The sequence below is a fragment of the Poecilia reticulata genome, linkage group LG14, assembly GCF_000633615.1.
Source record: "Poecilia reticulata strain Guanapo linkage group LG14, Guppy_female_1.0+MT, whole genome shotgun sequence".
Classification (NCBI taxonomy): domain Eukaryota; kingdom Metazoa; phylum Chordata; class Actinopteri; order Cyprinodontiformes; family Poeciliidae; genus Poecilia; species Poecilia reticulata.
The window spans coordinates 18618793-18636006 of record NC_024344.1 but is presented as its reverse complement, the minus strand read 5'-3'; the positions used below and the strand labels follow the sequence as shown (position 1 = coordinate 18636006).

At 39.2% G+C, this 17214-nt stretch overlaps 1 protein-coding gene across 1 annotated transcript in view; it reads right to left on the bottom strand.

Moving 5' to 3' along the window:
• The window catches only part of uvrag (UV radiation resistance associated gene), a 109026-nt gene that overhangs the window by 84226 nt on the left and 7586 nt on the right, over positions 1–17214 (bottom strand). The window contains exons 5-7 of the mRNA XM_008428245.1: positions 15612–15686; positions 15397–15482; positions 3586–3691 (exon numbers count right to left, since the gene is read on the bottom strand). Coding sequence (XP_008426467.1) covers positions 3586–3691; positions 15397–15482; positions 15612–15686 — 267 coding nt within the window. The remainder of the gene's footprint in view (positions 1–3585; positions 3692–15396; positions 15483–15611; positions 15687–17214) is intronic.

Genomic DNA, 17214 nt, shown 5'->3' with positions numbered 1-17214 from the left:
GTGTGTGTGTGTGTGTGTGTGTGTGTGTGTGTGTGTGTGTGTGTGTGTGTGTGTGTGTGCGCGCATCCCAGGGCCCGTCTGCCTCCTACTGAACATCAAACAGCAGTGGGTCAGCTGAGTAAATAAGCACCGGGCGTGGGGGGCATGTTAGAACCCAGCAGATTAATGACAGAGTGTGGGTGAGAGGGTGAAAGGACCACTTTGCCCTCCCTTGATCCAGGCTCAATATAATGTGCATGGGGCTGATACAAAGCTCTGAAAAGGCAAAAACCCTCAGAAGAGTCCAACAATGCCCCGCTCACTCCACTCTACAAGGCTTTTAACAGAGAGCTAGAAGACAGGGATTGTGTGATTTATTAGCTGATTTTGGGCACTGAAAAAGGTCTTGAGGAATGTTTTAATATGGAAGAAATATCAGAGACAGGTTTTCGTAGGAGATCCTTTGTACCAAAGAGGATGGAGGCTTAACATTTTTGTGGGAAGGCTGAAGCTAGGAGGGCAGCTTGCATAGTCAAGGTGAGGGTCTGGGAAACAGAACACAAAAGAAGAGAAGTATATCAAAAGAACACAAGGGAAAGCAACAGCTGTAACAGCTGCTCTAAAACCCTTCAAGTTTTAGTATATGTGCAGCAGCGCATAAATTCTCACAGATTCGACTCCAATGGTGGACATGAAACCCCCCCCAGCTGTCGAAAATCAGTTCGGCATAAAGGGTACGTAAAGGCATGACCAGCAAAATACTGTTAAAGTATAAAGAGCAGTGATTGACACATTTATTGAGAACTGCGGTAAAGATGTGCATTAAAAGGCCTTGAACTAAATGCATGTTTATAATTGCAGTACTTTTAACATCTGGCATCGTCATTAACTGCATATCGATTTTATCCTTTAGATAATTCAGCTATAGCTCAAGGCTAATCTAGCAGTTTTTTCTCTCCCCTTAAAAAGCTTTCACTGCTATAACCTGTCTCCACCTTTACGTTAACATAGAAGTACCCAATCGTACGTCTAATGCGCTAATAGTAGAGCTAATTTTTCCACTAATGCGCTAATAGTACAGCCAATTTTTCATTTAGGAAAAACACCAAATGAAAATAAAAAAAAATTTTGCCTCCCCTAAAGTTACTTTTTCAGATAATTTCTAACATGCTAATTTGGTTGTTCTTTAATCTCGAAAGTAAAGGCAGATGCAATCCGAATTAAGGTTAGCGCCTTAGCATTAGCTTCGGCTAAATGCAGTGTTGGTTTAGTGCTTTAGTATTAGCAAAACTAATGTTTATGATTAGTGCGTTAGGGTTAGCAAAGCTTTGTTTATAATTAGCTGCCCGTGTCCAGCACTGAAGGTACCTATGCCTCTTCTGTTTGTTTTATTGTGTGTTTTTTCCCCCCCAAGCACCAAGTCAGGCAGAACACGGCGATTACCCAGGTTCTGATGGAGGTTCCTTCCTGCTAAAGGGAAGTTCTTTGCTCCACATTTCTCTGACCTTCATTCCTCTTTGCAACAGAGGTTTTCTTTGCATTCTTGCAGGTGAATACTGCTCACATTTATGAACTGAAATCAAATTGTAGCATTTGTAGTCGTCTAAAATTATTCTGCTACAGTACTGCATTCATTCACTCATAGAAAAGCTTCAAAAACCCATTTACCAGTAGTGCCAATACATGGGACTGGATCAAAAATCTTAGCACAGAATTAACATAAATTCAAAGCAGGATTTTGGCGTTTTATTTTCACAGCTGTGTGGCTGCCAATTCAAAAAATGCTAAACATGTTTTCTTGATTTTTCTGTGGATCATGGCCAGGGTTATGACAGGAGGAGGAAACATAAATAGGGGATCTGATTCAGGGCTTCATCAGCCAGGCAGTGTGATATTACTCTTTATCCACTTTGTAGTTTATCCATGAAAACACTGTGAAGCTGCCTTAAGGCTATAATGACCTCTCGCTTTGTATCTTTAGCATGCAATTCCATCCCAGACTTTGGGTAAAAAAAAAAAAAAAAAAAAAAAAAAAAAAACACAAAATCTTTGTAAGTACTTGTCATGGCAGACTCTGCGGATGCTTGTTATGAGAGAAACTAGCTGGCGTAGTAGTATTAATTGGTGTGCTTGACCCATGTCATATTTGAATTAGCAGCTAATCTAAATATATTTTCAGCCATCGGTAAAATTGGTAAACACATGAAGTGAAAACCAATGAATGTTACTGAAAACAAGCAAATCTGCTCATGTAATTTATATCTGCCGTAAGAATATTGTTTACACCCATTCCAAGGTTAAGCTCAAGTTCTCTTTAATGCCCCTAGGGGGCATTATGGGTTACTGCAAGCAGAGAATATCTCATTAGCAATAAATCCAGTAAGTACAGCAAATGCCATCACAGTATAGACGCAAGCATGCAAGCACAAATACTGACACACTTGAAAAAACACTCAAGAAATATTTAAAAGGGGCAGCAGCAGCAGGCGAAAATATATTTTAAATCTGTTGCTTTTTAAAACAAATCTCCACCCTGATGGTAAAAGGGAAACTCTGAAGAAAAGGTGGATCTTCATGGATCACCGGCTGTTGATAACAACTGCTGCTGCTTTGTGCTGTTGGGGTTATAGAAAAACCAAAAAGGGATGATGGATTTCAAACCATTTAATGTTGTCAACTTTCTGAAAGCCACCGAGAGTCAAATAATCATTAGAAGACTTGCATAGAACATAGGTTATGCTGCCAGTTATCCTTCAACTTTGAATTTCGAGTGGATGATTCTTCTTTAACACAGATGGAGCATTAGAACAGTGTTGCATGATATTAAGTAACGTTATTCCTGAGTCACTGCTGCCATATTTGAATCACAGTTGTGTAAATGCTGTAGCAGTGGTGCATATCGGTGAGGCAGCAGTCTGACTTAGATGTTGAATAGAATCTGTATGCAACTGTGCTAAACAGGCAGGAAGATAATGTTGGAGCATTCTACCCTGATTTAGGAAATTGCACAACACTGAAATCCAGCGCAGGGCATTGACTAGAGCCTTAGAAGATTGGTCTGTTGTTAAATAAAACTCAGTGATACTTAAAATAGCAAAGACATTTCTAACTGATTGCACGCGAGTGAGAATCGGAAAAACTCTTAGCAGATAACGGCAAGAAAGAACAAAATACAACATTTCTTTTTTTAATCCTTCCTCGCTTCAAACTTCTGTCTCTCACAGGATGGCTGGATTTTGTAGCGTTTTGGGAACCTCAAAGTGAGGATAAGGTTGTAGATTCCCAAGAAATTTAAATGGGGACTGTTAATTTGGTAATTCTAGCCATGCTGATTGCCAATTCCTCAATGTTCACACAAAACAATTTAAATGCTGCTCCTATTTCTTATTATGTGTCAGCTCTTACACAAAACAAGGTAATGGCAAGTCAAGGAATTCCAAAAATTTATGAACATGTTCTCAAAGATTTTAATTTAAAAATTCTCTTTATATTGTCACTTTTCCATAACATTCAAATTCGAACACCTTTACTTGTATTAAGGCAACAAGTTGCTGACACACGTTGAGTATTTAATGGGGACTAAAAGGTTCTGGAAGACCGGCTCACCCGCTCAGTGCAAGCCGCCGTCGTTCTTAGTTTTTCCTCAATCTCCTTGCCGGACCTCTGAACTGTCACTTGGGTCTGCTTGATGGCTCTCTGTGCTGTGTGAAGCCTGCCAGAGGGGAAGCAGAAGACAAAGTCACCATTAACAACATAATTTAAACACATTGGACCACCAGGACACCCCTAACTTGGAACAGGACCGCTAAGAGGTCATTAAACTGATTAGATGAATAAAAATTGTTATTTACGAGAAGAACTGCAAATAAATTCAAGCTCGGTTTGGATCTTTATTGTGACTGTTTACATGACACAGTAAGAACCATGATTGCTCCCATGTGAGGAACAGTGATTGTGCAGTGTTTGTTATCCCTCTTTGTTCCTTTTGTTTTGTTTTCCTGCAGAGGTTAATGAAACGTTTTGACATTAAATAATGAGCAAAAACAGCACGGAGTTCACTCCAAATCCCAGATCGACTAGTTCAACTTGCAGCACGGATGCCCACGACGTTCAATCACCACAGATCTGGCCTTCCTTCAGCCTAAACACTGTCCAGCAGGCCTAAACCCATCAGTCCCGGTAAAGCAAAGACAAACCCCCTAATTAACTAAAGCCACAGCGATTTCCAAATTCCATGTCACTGTCATCACTGGAATAGGAAACTGCAACATCAGTACACAAATGACAGGCAAACACATTATTATAACCATCAATCACAAGGAGCTAACGCTTCAGAATGCTTGCTTCAAATCCAAAGGCCATCAAAGTAGAGACGAAGCCCGCTCAGCAAAACCCGTGGGACCGAACTCATCAAGAGACAAAATTCTCCCATGGTGGGAATGAGCTGAAGAGCAGAAACCGAGAAAGGGAAACTGACAAGTATCAATAAAAGTGTCAGGCTGAAGTTAGATGACCTCATTCCAAGTGGATGTGTCAGTGCTATCCATATGGCGCTGCACAGAGATGGTGGCAGTTCTTTTGTTTTTACTACTGCACACTTCCTTTTTCTTGTGGTTGCTGGAGACGCCAATAACAACAAACCAAAAAAAGGTTTTCGCCACGAAATTGTCTATATGTAAAGTTTCCAAGTAGAAGTGCTAACACTTCAAATATGGTGAACGGATCACATGACAAACAGAAACCAGTGATATAGCAATTTTGGCTGGATATATTTTATTGCAGTTCAGCAGGTGCTGATACTGTGCATAAAGTAGAACCTTGGGACAGAACAACAGATGTGCCGAATTAGGGTTCTTTTTATTTTCTTCGTCTCTTACAAGAGTCAGCTTCTTTCGTCTGGATCAGAGTTTGATTGCATATTCTCACCTCCCTAAACAAGCCGGACAGTCGAGACAAACGGACTAGAGTTTGATTAAAGCAGACCAAACATGGCAGGTGTGAATGCATCTTTAGTCTAGAGATGATACTTAGTGCCTTGTAAAGGAATTCTGATCACTTGAACTTCCTCACATTTTGTCAGATCAAAACCACAAATGTTGACCCATTTTTAAGCAACTTTAGACTTCAGATAATTCACTCCTTCCCTAAATGATATCATGGAACAATCTTAATAAATAAGCCAACATATCAGAAAGAGAACCATGGATCTCCCATAATTGTTTGATGCAAAATATTACACCAGAACAAAAGATTTTGGGAAGATGATGCCAAAAACTGTTAAGGGAGAGTCATTACACAAAGTGAAATGAGTCTTGTACTGATATAGACTGAAGGGTGGCTCAGTGAGTAAGAATTCATAATGCAAAATGGAACATAAAAAGCCATGTCACACTTTGCAAATACACTCAGTGACATGGTATATATTTTGGGGACATGCCCTGGGGTCTAACGAAACTGACATTACAGCATTTGGCAACACCGACCAATGTAGAAATCTATTTCCACTAAATGAATTGAAGAAAGGTTGAAGCTTGTAAGTCTGACAACATAGCTGCTTTGAAGTAACTTTATGGAGACAGATGTTATTGGTAATTTTGCTGAGAGAAGAACTGCCGCATTTCATAAAACAGACGGCATCACAATGGAAAAATATGCAGAAAACCGAAGGAACAACTCAAGGAATCAACCAGAAAATTAAAGCTTCGAAAATGGGCAATGACCTCAAGCATCATTTTCAAAGATGCTGAGAATAACAAAGTCAATGTTTTGAAAGGGGCATCACAAAGCCCTGTTCGGAGTCTCAAATATTGAAAATATTTCTGGTTAGAGTTGAAAAGGCATGTGTGATCGAGCCGGCCTACAAAACCTGACTCAGTTACGCAAGTTCTTTCAGAAGGACCGGGGCAGAACTCCAGCAAAGTGCTGCGAGAGGCTTTTGGGAGAAAACCCAAAACATTTGACCAAAGCCATACAGTTCAAAGGTCGATTCTAACAGATGCCAAGGAATTGTCTGTAAACTTCAAAATGTGAAGGTTAAAATTTTATAAAAATCTAATTTATTCCGTGGCATTTAGCAAACAGAAACGTCGGTCATCTTTTTGCCCGAAAGCAAGACAACTAAAGTCAGATTTCTATATCAAAGAATAAGAAGATAATGGGTTGTGTCATTTTTAACCATGAATTTTAATATCTGTTTTGAAGAGGATACTAAAGACAAAACCTTCACACTGGAAACTGGATTACAGGCAAGGCTTGTGGTCTGGCCATCAGGGTGATGAGAGGCCTCTCTCTCGGTACGTCCTTACTTTCGGCGCACAAGAATTTTCCCCTCGAGAGGATTTAGTTCAAGAGGCTCTTTTTTTAACGAGTCCACAATGTAGCTGGGTCATTTTACTAATCCTGGGGGGCTTTGTCGTTATGAAATTCACAGAGTAATCTCTGGGTATTATTGCCCCGCACTGGCAACCAACCTAGCAAAAAGATTACTTGAATGACAATTCAACCCAGGCTGAAGTTGTTCTTCAAGAAAAACAAACAAACAAAAATCACTGTAGATTTTCAACCCACGTTTTTAATCTGCTTGAGGTGACGGTGAAAGCATGCAGAGGTGGATCCCCGGCATATCGAAGTGGATCTGCTTTGACAGCTTCGTTTGTTTGGGTGATTGTGACATGAGAATCAGATATGGCCCCATTCCTTCAGGTTAAGGTTGTTATCTCTCCCTGCTTTTCACGCATGTCCGCCCTCTTAACTCCCCCGCCCCTGCAGGTCTTGGCCTAACGCTGGTCCATTGCTATCCAGCATGAAGACTGGTGCAGGAAACTGAGCACCCACAGAGGGACAGCCCTTTGCAGTAGGGGTGCTGTGCAGACGATGCTAATTCATGAGCCTTCACAACTTTTCCTTTGCAGGGAGGCACACTGCAGCTGTGCCACAGATCATCAGGACGCTATGGCTAAGGTTCAACCATTTGACTCCTGATACACATCAAACAACTTTATTCAACCCTTTCATCAAGGAACGAGTTTCTGCAACAATGAAGTTCTACCTCTAAAATCTTCTAATTTTACTTGTTAAAAAGCAACATTAAGATTGTTGATCTGGCTTTTAAGATATTGTAAAATAAGCATTTTAATAACAAACGGTATTAATAATTATCAATAACAAGGAAAAATAAAAAAAAGACCTCTTCAGTCAAGGTGGTTGGTTTAACATATATTTGTGAGGCTTTCCAGGTTATGGTCCAGCACCTGTGGTTTGGAAAATCAGGACCGGGAAGGAGGATGAAAATATAAATGTGTCCTCTGGCTTGAAAAGATTAACAAGAGAAAATGTTGTGAGAAAAAAAAACTCTGAAGATTAAAAATACGGAGAGAAAGAACATTTTTTAATACAGTCTTATAATATTTCATAGTGATAATGACCCCTGGTCTATTTGAGGATAGAGGATAGTTCTGCAAGTTCTACATTGGGTGAAGGAGAATTTTTTTACCCTAAAGTAGAAAAAACAAATGTGCCTGAAAAAATGTTGCCATGGTATCAAATCATAGAGTATAGTTCTTAGTATCGTGATAATCCTACTCTCCACTGATGAATATTCAGACCTTGTTTAAACATATGTTTAAACTCAAAATGAGACTGGCAGCATGACCTACTTTCTAATTTATCTGGAGTATTGAAATTTGATTCTAGGATGGTCATTGGATTCTTTAAAAGAAAAATGGAGGAAAAAAACATCAAAAGTAATATCCCACTTCCTGACACAAACTGCCTTTCCATTACAAATATGCGCAAAACTTTGTCAATGTTCCACTAATGTCGAAAAAAACATTTTGGATTTCAGTGTTTAGATGAAATAAGAAACCATTAAAATCACACGTGAACAAGCTTGTCCACATGATAAGACGTTAAAAATTTAAAAAATACCACCACTTGGTGTCGTTGTCCTCTTTGTGGTTTCTGCCAGAAGTAATATCTGGTTGTTGATCATGTGACTCATAATGTGAAAAGGTGTTTCCATTTCATTGTTTGTAAAATAAATCAATTTTGATGCAGCCAAAAAAAATTTAAAATCTCAACTTTTTAATCAAAAACAATATTTTTTTTTCCATTAAACAAATGTATTTTCAAAATGTCAAATTGCACAGTTATGTGGTCAATGGAAACACTGCAACAGTTGACTTACACTATTCAAACCAGGAGCGTATGAGAAGCAAAAAACGTACTTTAAGCATGTGACGGGGCTTTACGTTCTATAAAATCCATAAAAATTTAGAGCCACATAACAGCTTTTTCAATACACAAGGATATTATTTGACATTAAGAACGCTGCTCTTATCCCAACTTTTCCTAATTCCTGCCCTGCATGTTTCTCAAAGCATCCTTTTTAAAAGTAGAAAACTCCACACACTGTTGACTCTCGCGAATTCATTTCAGGCCACCACCGTCCAAACAGTCGTGGGTGAACAGGGCCACCGATTAACCAATTCAAAACAACGCCCACCTTAACATCTCAACCGGGAAACAAAACAACACCTAATCAAATCCAACAACACTTCTGAATTCCATCTTAAATCTCATCACAGAAGAATGTCAACACATTTAACCACTTGTTATTCACATCACCTCACCATTGTCTCCATCTACACGGGATGGAAGATAAGATGACTGGAGAGAAGTTTCTTTGACAGGCCTATGGGTGTTCCTCCAGGCTGACGGCTTGGGCTCCCCTAACTTGCTAAAAGCCATGTTTACAGAACAACAAAGATCCAAGCTTCAGAAGAAGAGACTCAGAAGAAACCAAGTCAAGTCTCGAAAGGGTCAGAAAGGGTTCGAGCACTGAGGCAATTCAAGATTGTAAGAATACCATGACGAGCAGTGTATGGAAACCTTCTACATTCACAACATACCACACAGATGATCAAATTTACTGTTTTTTTTACTTAATATTATACCATTAAGACTCAGATGCAACTTCTCTTCTGCCAGTGAGTAGGAGTGGGCGATATGGACTTAAAGTTTGATCAAGACATTTTGCGGTACTAATGTGATAAGTATAAAAGTCGTGGTACGAGCCTCTTAATATTTCTTTTTTAGGTAACTGTACTGTTGTGATTGCATGACACAGCAATCATAGCCCCCTCAAACACTAACACTGATCATGAAAATCATTCCTATTGATAATACGCTTCTTTAGGACAACAGAACTGAACACAGTAACTGCATTTAATCATATTTTCAAATTTATTGAAATTTATTTATACTCTAACAAAGAGTGGAGTAATAGTATTTCTGACAACATGTGCAGTTTGGGTGGAAGTTAAACATTACTAATTGGAATTTATTGTGAAAACAATAAATCCAAACTCTGATCTTGATAAGAAATGATCATGATAAATGTCCTTCTCTACCACTGACTCATGGTTAAGATGAACAGCAAAAATGTCACAAATACAAGGATTGGACAAACCTAATCCTTAAAATAAATCACTATAAACACCAAACAATAAAATACATAAATTATAGATTTTTAAAAATCATTACTGATTTTTGTGTGTATACACACGCACACACCCCCACACACACACAGACACTGTATAAATTGTTTCAAATATTTAAAAAATAGCAAAGAAAAAAATTAAACTGAACACTTGCTGCCTTGATGCCGTTTCCATAAATAGCTCAAAAAAGTCCTGAGCCGTTTTGCACCTCAAGTATTAAACACGACTCTTCAATTTTCACCAGACATTGAAAGTTACATTAATCAAACATCATTATAAGACACCTAATCTGGACATCTTAAAAATAATAAAACAGCTATATTTGTAACCCAACATTTGTCATTTTCATGGTTTTTCACTCTGATGTGATTATGTCTCATATTTTTATGCTTCATTATATTTTATGATACATTGGGTGTTTTTTCCTGTTGTTTTATTTTAATCATTGTGTTTGTTCTTCCAGGGAAACACCCATCACCCTGTATAAAGTTGACTGTTGCATCCAAACCAACCAGAAAAAAAAAGGAAAAAATGTCTCCCAACACTCACCCTTGAGGAACACTTTATCTGGAAAGCTGCAGATTTGCAATCGGCTATAGACAAAACTACCATCCCAATTCAATACACTACAAAGTCTGGCAGACGTGGTAAGTGAAGGCCATCATCTTACACAATAATAGCTTACACAAATCTACAAATTCGCAGGACATGATTTGGTTTTTTTTTCAAAGCAGTAATTATGTCACAAGCTGCATGTAAAAAAATTAAATAAATTAAAAAAATATTGAAGAAAAAAATTTAACTGTCAGACGTTTTGCATTCAGGTCATTTTAGGAGTAAAATACAGATGACCACATGACTAAATGTGCAATCTTGGAAGTTTACTTCGGAAGTCTTCTCCAGCAGCGTGAAATGAAAACAGGAGTCTCCAAATTGCTGCAACAGTTTTAAGCTCATCCAGTCAGCTTGGTGCCTGCTGAGACCCGAGGGTCATCCGCAGACTCAGATCCAGCTGCCCTATTAAGGGAGAATCTTAACATCATCCCATAGCGCCGATCATCCATCCAAGCAGGCGAGCGGCCCTGTGTGAAGGGAAACATTATCCCTTCAACAGTCTCGGGAGGCACAGGACCTCCCATAGCGCTTCGTCATTACTGCACACTGCTTCTGTGGACACATACTGTACATAAATGCATACTTCAGACAGTGGATAGCGAGTGGGGCAGCACAGAGTGCATGTGGATTTAATCACAGGAGAAGAAAAGAAAGTCTCCCCCTCTGTACGGGTCCAGGAGTTTGAGGCACTGCACTGAACCGTATAAGTTGTACCTCAAGAATGATGTTTCCCATGTGTCCCTGGAGCCGGTGTTTTAATACAGAGCATGCACACGGGTTTTGTTGTCATTCGAAAGACTACTCAGTGTCTCTGAGTGAGTACATAACACTTAACCTTCAAAGAGCTGTAAGTATCACTCAAGGATTTCCACTCGAAAGGCACTTTAGTCTGCCATTAACGCAGGCATGCCGCAGAGGACGACGTCTGAGATGTTTTAAGCTGAAACAGTTCCCAACTGTCAAGCCGCCTTGTTAATATTCAACCAGTCAAATATGCAGCTGGATGATGTGGGCCAATAATATCTTTCACCAGCCCTCCCTCTCTTACTGTGAGACATCAAGCGATGCTAAAAGGAAGGGGGAGGGAAGAAGTGCTTTGTTGAGCAGCTGGATCATCTTGGTCACCGTCTGCTTTGGGGGTTTTTTTCACTCTACCCACACAGGGGCCCGTCTCAGCGTAGGACGCAGTCTGCCCTTTACCTCAGCCTGTGTGAGGGAGACAAAAAGCCGGGTGATTGATGATATGGATGCTCTTCTCTTCATCTCGCCATCTGAGACGAGTTGTGCTCGCGAGCCCACATCGCCGCGTTTCTTCACGCGAGCGAAGGATGTCAACAAGTGGGTCCACGCTGAAAAGCGGGCCGAGTCCGCTGACAAATGACTGACATTTTTCTTTTTCGCTGAAGTGGGCTTATAATGTTCTCTGTTAACGGTCAGTTCTGAGAAAGATGTATTTGCTCTTTGACACGGAGCCAAATCCGACGATGAAGTTGTCAAGGCGGAAAAACGTCACTGTTCTTAGAGGGTTTGAGAAAGATACAGGCAGTGTGGATGAGGGAGAAAGATATATATATATATATATATTGTCAGATGTTCACATAATTCTTGGTCCCAATTCAAGGAATAGTTGAATCCCACCCACATCAAGTTGAAAGTAATGTGGAGCATAATTCACATTTTATCACTTCACAACCACAAAACTTCAATCTACTTAATGTGACAGAACAATTGTGGTAGAGAAAAACGAGTCGTAGTTGAATTTTTTTTCCTCATAAAAATCGCATTTTAACAATTGCACTGATTGCAGTTTTCTGGCCGATCACCAATACACCAATACAGCTTAATTTGTCTAAATATAGCGACACAATTGCTAGGTTGGCAAAAGTGGGGAACTATTGTTGACTGCATTTCAGACATTTGTGAAGGCAAATAATGTCGGTTTCCCATGTAAGTATTGGCCAATAATCGATCACCATACACTAAGAACACAGAGGCCAATTTATTAACCGGATGACTTGCTGTTGTACCCCAAATTAAAATCAACATATATTTTTCCTAGTGTGGACCAGTCAAAGACTACACCTAAATTCAACTAATAATCTTTTAATATGTTTCGTAATATCACACCTTTAAATTGAGCCTCAGTCTCTTTAAAAAAATAAATTAAAAAAAACTCCTGCCCTTTCCAACACTCCACCTTCAGGAAGTCTTCACAACATTACACATCTATTCACATGTTAGCAATGCAAAGCTTGCATGATGAGCTCAGCAGTTTCACTGGTTGTTTGCTATCTTCTGCTGGCTAGTCTGAAGGAGCTGAATGAGGGAGTCACTTGAAAGCTTAGAAATTGCAGAGTACTTGAATGTGCCGCCACCAAGCATGTTGTCACGGGAGATTCAAGAATTTCTCAAATATGCATGAGAGAATCAAGGCAACACTCCAGGTATGTTTTTGATGAGGGAATAACATAATAACACGATGTAAAGCTCAAAAGAAATTTTACATAAGACTGCCCCTTTAAAGTTTGTAGTTGCAGCGTGAATATGTATGAAAATATAATTTCCAAGGTTCTGAATACTTCCACAAAACTCTGCATGTATCCACAAGCAGCACATCAGCATATGGAAGGTTAATGCCGTTTGAAAAATGAGGGTCAGAAACTAAAAACCTACGGTTTTGCATCTCAGGCGACGGGGTCAGAGGTGAGTCCCAGCTGGAGTGTACAACATCTAATTAATCATTCTACTGTACATAATCAAAGCCCACGTGTATGAGAGTACATTAAGCCAAGAGAAACCTGTGAAGGGGGGGAATTTAGCGGAGGGGAGTGTGAGGAGCAGCAGGCAGAGAGGTGTGGTGGAAGAAGGGAGTTCTGTGTGAGCGCGTTAAACTCTGTAGAGTCCCACAGGGCATGGATACAAGGAAGAGGATGTGGATGAAGGCTGTAATAATAGAAAACGTAAGAGCACAGGTCAGAGAAGTTATGACTCAAACTGGGATATTTTTTTTTCCTTCTTTTCTTCTACAAGCTCCTCTGGAGGCAACGGTCTCGACTGATATAAACATAAACCGTGACCACTTCAGTAATAAAGGAGCGCTGCGAAGGTTCACCAGGTTTTGGCATAATTCTCTTTTTCCTCGATACTATAAAGTTCTGTGATGCATATCCGACTCCCCCCTAAAGAGGGAAAATGTTAGTGGAAATGTCACAGCTCTCCTAATGACAGGATCCTGATCCTATTTTACGAGTGTCTAAATAAAACCATCCAGATATACATTTCCATGGGCAAACTGGATGTGATTATGCCGTTATAAGATCGGACTCGGGCTAACAGAGGGTTTCCCTTGAGGGAGGGGAAAAGCCCTTTGGAATTAAGAAGGTAGCATTTACATGTTACCACATTTAAATATAGCTGTGGAGCAACAAACCTGTGTTTGTCAACAAATCCTAGGATTTCCTTTTGGCCCGTGTCCTTAACGACAGAACCAGGGTTCCCCCTGCTCGTAAGCAGCAACTTGTCTCTGCGGTGTACAGAGGTGGCTGTAAGGTAACATTTTCTAAATACCTCCACCCTGTTTTTGGTGCCAGGATACGGATAAGGTGGTTAAAATCTGACATTTTATCCCCCCGTTTTGCCCAGTAAACATGATGTAAATTGCAGGCCCTGTCATCTCATATCAGGTTAAAGATGAGACAGTTTCATTCATCAGGGCTTGCTATTGTTAGCTGTCCACATGGCGCCATCTGGTGGGTGGAAATATTCTAACATACAAAAAGTAGAGCTACAAGAAGAAAGTTTAGTGGCTACAAATGAGAAAAGCAAACGGATAAAGGATCCAGCTTTACCCAAAAAAAGAGGACGCCTTTAATAGGTTCTTTGTTTAAAGTCACATAATGCAGAAATTGGATAATATATTCCATTTAAATGAAAAGTGTACCTGATCATCTATACCGACGGTTGGCAGTGGCTCTTTGAACCTTCCAAAATGTCTTCTAATAATTTGGCAAAAAACAAAAAAAACATGAGGAAGCAACAATGTTTTTAAAATAATTTAGTTATAACAAATGTAAATGTTTTATTCTATTTTAGAGCTTTTTTGAATGGACTAAATTTCTTAAACAGAATTACACAAGTGCTAGTATTTATTTATTTTTTCCTCATCAGTGCGTTGGCAACTAAATACTTGGGGGGTTTTTTAGATCATTTTCCAGAAAAATACACTTCCCATAGAAGAATCTTCTTTTTTTTTAACCTTTTATGATTTCTTTGTTTCAAAACGTAAAACCAGAAGTCACGTGGAGTTTCTTAAAATATGACCACAAATTTCCTATAACAGATAGATCTGTGGCTCTGAAGTTTTATTAGCTGGACTGAGAACAAAAGCGGCTCTTTGGTTTGTAAAGGTTGCAGATCCCTGATCAGTCAGGAAGCTGCAATCACAACTATTAATGTAAATCTTCTCAGACTTGCCATTTTCACCAGTCATTAAAACAATCCATCAAATCTGACCAATCATCTTAAGGTTTTCTGTATTTCCTCCGCTGAATTTTGCCCCCTTCCAATTTAACTTCCTGTTTCCCAAAGTTTCCTGAAAGCCGAACCAGCAAGATGAAAGCATGAGTGACGCTAAAATTTGCCTCTTTTTTTGGTAAAACCCTTTTTTGAATCATGTTAACATGACTGAGCAATGTAGGATTCTTCTTTTGCACTTTTGACAACTCCTCAGGACGTAACTTTACTTGAATTAAGGGCACCATTTCAAGAAAGCACTAGAGAATACTATTTGCACTTTAAATATTAACTTTGTCTTTTTTTGGGAAGATCATGTGCAGCTTTTGTTTCTTTTGTCGTTTGTTTTTTAACCAAAATATTTTTATTGAGATTTTCCACTTTGAAAGTAAAATTATGTACCAGTCTGAGCAAGCTACTTTTGTAATTACTACATGACAGCAACACGAAACTCTGAGCCCATTTTGGGGCTGCAACTAATCCAAGTCGGAGAAATGAAAGACAAAATAAAATAAGAAAAAGAGGACTAAACCAAAAATGAAAACAGAAAAACACTGCTTCTCAAAACAACTGGGATAACTCAGCATTATCCAACAATTGTTCATGTCTATGCAGCAGGCTACAGCAAAAGTCCAAGGAGAATTTTTACTTTTTTTGTGTGATCATGTCATAGCAAAATTAAAACATAAAAAAAGTCATTTTAGGCCTCAAAAATCAGAAGAAAAAAAAAACAAAAAACAGCCCAACATCCTGGACCGTCTTTGAATCTACAGCGTGGCGGGACTCTTACCTGAGCAAAGAGAAAACGCTGTAGGAGTTCCTGACTGAACTCTGGTCGACCTGAAGCAGACTGTAATTCTTCCGCTCCGACGGATCCTGAAACGAGTCACGTGTTTAATGCCGACGTCCAAATATAACTAATGACGTTGGGGGATCAACCGTTTCATAATTGTGCAAAATCTTCAAAAAAAATAAATAAATAAAAATCAGAGGCAAAGGTTCTACCTTGTGATCAAAGTCAGCTGCATAGTAGCCATCATTCAGCCCAAATATGATCTCATTTGGGTATCTGGATCGAATCTGTGGGCAAAGCGAGGGGGTAAGAGGATGAATATGGGGACCGGGTCGGAGAGAACAAAGTGCAACAGACATCTGGATGTGCATGAAACTGAGTTATCTGTTTATGAGCTTTGAATACGGTCCCACTGAGAAGGAATGGCAAAACCATAGGGTTTGTTCTGAAAGTGCTTGAAGACTGAATTCCCCCGCATTCAATGTGCAAAACTCAAGACAGACACCAAAGTGATTTTCTCCATTGGAATTCTAGAAATATCCCGCCGACTTACAGGATCCATCACATCACACATTAAACTTTTATGCGTGGTGCTTAACTCAGAAGATCAAACAACCAAAACATCGTGATTGATGACTTCAGCACTGATTTGAAATGTCTGAAAGGGGAACAGAAAAATACGTTGTTTTGTTCTGTATTGTAAATGGAATTTACAGGAATACAATTTTTTTTTTTTTACTTTCTAAAACATTTATTATACTCATATCCCTCAAGTTTAGAGTAAAAGCTTACATTATCTTGTTCAAATGTAGGAAGGATTAGATTTACCGCAGCATAAAATGAAAAAGGAATGCAGAGACGTGGGATTTACTACAGCGCGGGTTTACAGTGCTCCAAAATCAGAAAGGAATGTGGGATTTACTGTAAGGATTTACAACCCCGCCTCCGACAAAAACAACAATAATACCAATACTAGAATGTCAAGGCCTTACATACGGTGCAAATTAAAACGCAACGCAACTATCTGCACGCAATTTAAACTCGATATCTGAGGAGCGGTCGAGATCGTGACCGTCTAATATATCCTGAGAGAAGGTACAAATATCCGCAGACGGCTCTGCATTAAAAACAGACACCGTCCCGCGGGGGGGCGGAGGGGTTAGGAACACTTTTCAGAATTACCGACAGTGAAAACGGTTCGCTTTCGGATCCAACACGTGTTAACGGTTAAACTTTGGTAGACGAGGTTAAAATTTTTCAATGTAAAGGAAAAATAAGATTTTAAGAAGATCCAGAAGCAGCAGCGTAGCACCGCCTTGCTTTGGAGTAATAAAAAAAAATAAAATAAAATAAAAAAATATATGGACTTGGAAATCCTTGACGTTTCGTCCTCTGGGGAGAGAAAAGAGGAACATCGTTTGAAGCCAAAGCGGCCTGTGCAAAGATGAACGACTTCTATGGATTTATGCATTTAGCTTGTAAATATTTCAAATCTATACGATAAAGAAAAGGTGGCTCAACATTACGGACGCCGTGAAACTACACATATATTTCTCATTATCTTACTGGATTTTGGGTCAAATTCACAACGAAAAGTAATAAATTACGTTGTTTTACACATGGCGTTGGAATTTTATAGGTCAGTCCAAAAGGAAATAACATAACAGAAGAGAAAGAAAAAAGAATTATGTGTGGAATCTAAATTTGTTTTGTATGAAGTGCTTTTATATTCAGCCTCTTACTCTGATGCCCCCAAATAAAGGAAGTTTAGGTAATAAAAAACGGGCCACATTTTGAACAGCTCTTTGAGAACTT